This window comes from Gobio gobio (assembly GCF_949357685.1).
Source record: "Gobio gobio genome assembly, chromosome: 7".
Lineage (NCBI taxonomy): Eukaryota > Metazoa > Chordata > Actinopteri > Cypriniformes > Gobionidae > Gobio > Gobio gobio.
The window spans coordinates 26,719,819-26,725,818 of NC_137103.1; the positions used below are offsets into that span (position 1 = coordinate 26,719,819).

Sequence of the window (6,000 nt, forward strand, 5' to 3'; positions counted from 1 at the left end):
TTTTTAGCAGTCATACAGAGCAGAGTCAAAGTTATTTATTTATTTTCTTCTTCTTATTATTTTTTTTTTATATATAAATCTGTTGAAAATGTAACAAGTTCATGAGATACTTACATTCATAACCCAATAAGCATAGATTCTTTATGTTTGGGAAAAGGATACAAAGGTGTCAGTTGCACAAACAAGAGATCTACAATAATAAAATCAGTAGAGTAAAATAAGCTGACATGTTTTATATAAATATAATAGTTCCATCATAAAATTATATATGCAAACCAAATACAACCTGTTAAAAAATGTAAAGACTTTGCAATTCATGTTTCCTGAAGTTGTTCTTCTGAAGCTGAAGTTGACAAGTCTGTTGATCCATTAACCGAATGCCCCATGTTAACATGGACGTGGTTTGAGATGTCTGCACAACATAAGTGGGCGTTTCTAAATTTGTGGGTGTTTCTAAACTATGCAATGAAAACGATCACCTTAACCCGACCCTCCCCTAAACTCTCCCCACCTGTGACGTAGTCAAATCAGATACCGCAGTGAAAAACGCCCTCTGTTTATGGCCTCGCCCACTGATCTAGTAACTCCTTTTACTGCCTTGGGTTTCTGAGCTTGACACTAAAGTATGTTAAGTTTCTTTGAAATTGTGTCAAATACGCAGGAATAGACACTGCAAAACTAAGTGCTTTATTATGCATTCCAGTGTATGTGCAACTGGTGAAACCGTTTTCAACGTTGATCCGTGAAATATGGCATTGGACGAATCTGTCGCCGTCTAACATCTGCTGGAAATCCAGGTAAAACTAGCCGCGTGCACGCGCCCGTCCCCAGATAACATGATCCCCAGTTGATCCGTAACACATGGCATCCCCGGAGCTGCGGAGTGTGTTTTCGCTGTGTGCTGACCAGACAGTGACCGCAGGTTTGAGAGAAGTGTCTGGACTGCTGGGCGATCCCGAACCTCCCCAGCCCCAGCCCTGTGCTACAGCATCCAGGGAGGGTAAGAGAGTCCGACTGCTTTAATGAGATCCACATACGGCTGTTGATCAGGTGTTGATATATTGAATATTTTACCATAGACTTCGTAACTCTCACAGATGCTGGAGCAAGAAAGGCTGTATCTGCCGGAGAGGTGTCAGACAGGATGTTCTGCTTGGCTTGTCAGTGTCGTTTTGAGAGTCGTGAGGAGCAGGTAAACATCCTCCTGATGAGTAGGCCTAATTAATTACTCTCCTGACACCATCAGTTTAGGGTTGTAGTACAAAAAAGTGTTAAAGTTCCGCGAATCATTTAGTCTCTTGTAAAAAATAAATAAAAAAACTTCTAGAAAACTTGGTTTTGTTGATCATTTCAGGCTTTGGTGCGCCATCTTGCTCTTTTTATAAACTACTATATACTTAAAGGGATAGTTCACTCAAAAATGAAAATTTTTACTGTTATTAAATTACTCACCCTCATGTCGTTCCAAACCCATAAGACATTCGTTCATCTTCGAAACACAAATTAAGATCTTTTTGATGAGATCTGAGACATAACTTTCCCTCTATAGACAGCTACGCAACTACCACTTTGACGCTTCAAAACATTCATATAGAGATCGTGAAAATAATCCATATTAATTGAGTGGTTTAGTCCTAATTTTCTGAAAAGACTCGATCACTTTATATTTATTTAACAGATTTAACTTAGGCAGAATCTCAAACGTGCTGCGTAACACACAAGAATGAACCTCATTGGTTCTTGCGGAAGCTCAAACGTGCTGCATAACACGAGAATGAACCTCTAGAAAGAAATGGGTTACACTTAATTTTAAGGTGTCATTGTTACAGTGTAATTATATGTATAAGTACTGAGTAATATTCATTAACAACATGTACTTACTATAAAGTTAGGGTAGAATTAGGATTTGGTTAAGGGTTAGTTAGTTGCATGTAATTATGCATAATTTACTGTTATATTACCATGGTAAGTACGTGTAACATATGTAACAAAGACACTGTACAATAAGGTGTTACCAAGAAATGTTCCACATGGCTCCGGGGTGTTAATAAAGGCCTTCTGAAGCGAATCGATGCGTTTGTGTAAGAAAAATATCCATATTTAAAGTTTTGGCCGACCGCCTTCCATGTTTAATTTATGGAAAAAGTGTTGAAATGTGAAATGCTTGGATTAGCCTGGACTTTTTAAATATAACTCGTCCTAAATATTAATTCGTCTGAAAGAAGAATGTCATATACACCTAGGATGACTTGAGGGTGAGTAAATCAGGGGCTAATTTTCATTTTTGGGTGAACTATCCCTTTAAGCATTCTTTTGATTCTGCTCTTTTTCCATACAGAGAAAATGAATAGTGACCAAAAAGTCATCCAAATTACTACTGTGCTATATTCCAAGACTTTTAAAGCCAAATGATAGCTTTGTGTGAGGGATAGAAAGAAATGTAATATGAATGTTAATGCAGCCCCTCTCTTTGATCAGATGGAGCATTACAAACTTGACTATCACCGCTTCAACCTGAGACAGCGGCTGGAAGGAAGGTCAGCGGTCACAGTGGAGGAGTTTGAGAAGAAGACTGGGACAGGTAGATTCATGAATGCTCATATGACCTCAATGAGGAACTATTTTATGTCATCCAGTTGCGCAAGTGTAATCTTCCCATTTCCCTTTTGTCAACAGGCGATATTTCCAGCATTTCGGGTTCAGACTCTGACAGTGAGGATGAGGATCTTGGCGATGAAGTAGCCCCTGAGGAGAAAGACAGTGCTCTGGACACAGATCAGTCCCCATGTCGACGTTCCACCAAAATAGTCTTTCAAAACATGCAGGGACAGTACCTCTCATTGTATCGCTGTGTTCTGCAAAGCAAGAGAGTGAGTAAATGAAGCCATCATTTCTCAGATTTGTTAGGTCTTGTGTGTGTTTTTGCCTTTATTGTTTAGGGCAGTTGAGTAGAAACAGGAAGTGATAGGAGAGAGGAGGAAAAGGACCTCAATTATTTACAAACATTACCAATTTAACTTCAGTCTAGCTCAAATAATGTTTACACTGAAAGAGGTGAAAATATATATATTGTTTCACAGAACTGAAACCATTGTTTGAAATTGCTTGCGTGTCGCAGGGATGACATATTTTTGTAGGCCAACCCAGGAGTTAGCATCACTTGACAAAAAGACAATAGGGTCATTCCGTCTCAGATGAGATGTTGATGTTTGATGAGATGTTTATTGCCCCCAACAAACTTTTTTGTCCCATTCAGACTCTTACTGGCAACCACCTTTTTCAAGAAAACTAAAAGCTTTTTAAAATTATCGAGTGTGGTATTACTGATGTATTTTATGTCATAGAATAAAGCATGAAAATATCTTAAGCTTGTGTTTGCCACATATATTATTTTACAGAGATATTTTAGGCATTTAACCAAAAAACAATTGAGTTAAGGACAAAGGAACAGGAAGTTGCTAATACATTTCCAGGTTTTAGGACTATGTTGCTTGCAGCACACTATTCTTTCTGTCTCATCTAAATCTGTTATCATATTCATACTCACAGGACACTGAAGAAGACTTGGTTTCCTCTTTACTGAAAATATCAAACAACACTATTTGGGTCATTCTGATGACTGGTGGTGGACACTTTGCTGGAGCAGTTTTTAAGGGGTCAGTGAAAAGTTCTAAAGTTGTTCTATAAGTACAAATATTTTAGAGTTAATAAATGGCTATTCTCAAATTGATTTGTATAGAAAAGAGATTCTGCAGCATAAGACGTTCCATCGGTACACAGTGAGAGCGAAGCGAGGGACTGCGCAGGGACTGAGGGACTCTCAGAACCGCAGCCACGTGCCTAAATCTGCAGGGGCGGCCCTCAGGCGTTACAATGAGGCAGCGCTGCACAAGGTACAATATGGACATATAAATGTCCATTTTGAATTTCCACCCGTTGCTATATATAAAAGCTTGAATAACACTGACTGGCATAGCATTTATGAGTATGGGATTGTTATAGAGTGCACCAGTTGGGTTTCTGAAGTAATTTGTCATGGGGAAATGAATTGATTTTTAACAATAACTTATAAACCTTTAAAGACAGCCCTACTGTGAGCTACGAGGTCGTTAATTGATGGTATTTGCTTCTGTTGAAGCTGTTAGCCTGCATTATTTCAACTTATTTTTAAAATAAATGTTTAACAGCAGAAATTGTGGTGAAAAACTACATTACCCATGATGCTGTACAGAAAATTCCACCAGTCGCCACAATCAAAACCTGCCAAAAGAGCTCTTTAGCTCCGCCCACTAATCGAGTTGGTCTCCCTAAGCTCACAAAATACTTAAATATTTGTCTGCACATTTTGCAATAAACTTGAAATATATAGTTTATATGTATACTGTATAAAATCAGCATATTTAAATGAGTAGTTTTATATTTCTCCATCGTTTTTAATTAGATTATGGACACCGCTGGACACTGTTGCACTATTGATGTTATATGCCCTATTTTAACCAGGATATTCATGATCTTCTGGAAAGCTGGGCTGAGTATATGAAGGAGACAAGTGCCATCTTTCTGCGAGCACCAAGTTATAACAAGACCATGTTTTTTGGAGGTCGTGAAGCACCATTGGACAAAAAAGATCAGAGAGTCCGCGTACTTCCTTTTGCCACACGTAGAGCAACATTTAGTGAAGTACAGCGAGTCTTTGATCTGCTCTCAACTCTACATGTTTATCGTACGTTGAGATTTACCACTATGTAATATATTTTCTAAACAATCTTCTAATTTCTTTCCTTTTAAAATGAATGTCTGTTAAATTTCAGAAAAAGACACTGAAATCTCCACTATTCTCAGTCCATCGAAGAGAGTGTTGAAGAAGAAAACTCCTAAACCTGTTAGTCATCCGATCCCAAACACTAACGGTGCGTCTGAACACTTGACTGTGTCTTATGCCGTGTTTCTAAAAAAAAAATTCACTTATTTAAGGGCTCTTTTGTGCTCCGTGCCTGCAGGGGGAGAAGAGGGTGAAGTAGAAAGTTCAGGGAGTGAAGACTCAGGAACGCTAGAGATGGTGGAGGTGACACTGGGAACTCTGGACCTCCGAGAATATGAGGTACAGCTTAATAAGAAGAAAAGAAGGAAACGGAAAGAGAAAAGAGAAGGTAACGACTTTTGCAGAAGAAAAGAAAAAAGTTTTTAGTAAAGATAGAAATGATATACATCATAATCTTTTTTTTCTTTTGTCTTCAGACTCAAGCAACAAAGATGTAACTGAAGAAAAGGCAGATGATGAAACTGTGGAAGAAGGTGAACTGAAAAGTGAAGACGACTCTAAAGAATCTCAGAGGAAATCAAAGAGCAGGAGGAAACCCAAAGGCAAAAAACATCAGCCAGAAGAAGGTAAAACACCGATATTAGAGCCGGAAGCCAACCCTCGGTTGCCACAAAGCCTTTATGCCACAGAAACATGGCCCCTTTAATCCTGAGGGTCAAATGCTTGGGATCAGAAAGAAATTAATACTTTAATTTAGCAAGGATTTATTCAATTGTTCAAAAGTGACTGTAAAGGCATTTAAAGATTTCTATTTGAAATAAATGCTTTTCTATTGAGCCTTCTATTCATAAAAGATTCCTGAAAAAAAGTGTATTACGGTTTACACAAAAATATAAGCAGCACCACTGTTTTCAACATTGATAACAATACAAATATATTAAATTAAATGTATATTTATAATATTAATGTATCAAACAAATCCAGCCTTTTTGAGCATGAATGACTATTTTCTAAAACATTTTAAAAAATCTTACTGACCCAAATATTTTGAATAGTGGTGTAAAACTAGATTTTGATGCAAAAACATGACTAGCATTATAATATGAAATAGTCCCTTTAAATTCAGAATTGCATGGATCACAGAGTTCCTCCTGTCTTTTCAGATGAAGTGGATGAGTCTTGGGAATACAGTTTGAGGGACGCTCTCTACACTGCCTGTAAAACAGGAGACATCCAAT

The 6,000-nt window shown here is 37.8% G+C and overlaps 1 protein-coding gene across 1 annotated transcript; it reads left to right on the top strand.

The window, feature by feature from the left end:
* Positions 1–592: 592 nt before the first annotated feature.
* ankzf1 (ankyrin repeat and zinc finger peptidyl tRNA hydrolase 1) lies at positions 593–5,996 on the top strand (the record flags this gene model as incomplete). The annotated part of the gene is made up of 11 exons (XM_079820670.1): positions 593–1,000; positions 1,098–1,192; positions 2,479–2,581; positions 2,677–2,870; positions 3,550–3,656; positions 3,740–3,893; positions 4,501–4,723; positions 4,812–4,910; positions 5,001–5,150; positions 5,239–5,388; positions 5,926–5,996. Coding segments are annotated over exons 1-11 (1,485 nt in total), but the record flags the coding sequence as incomplete, so codon positions are not given.
* Positions 5,997–6,000: the final 4 nt, after the last annotated feature.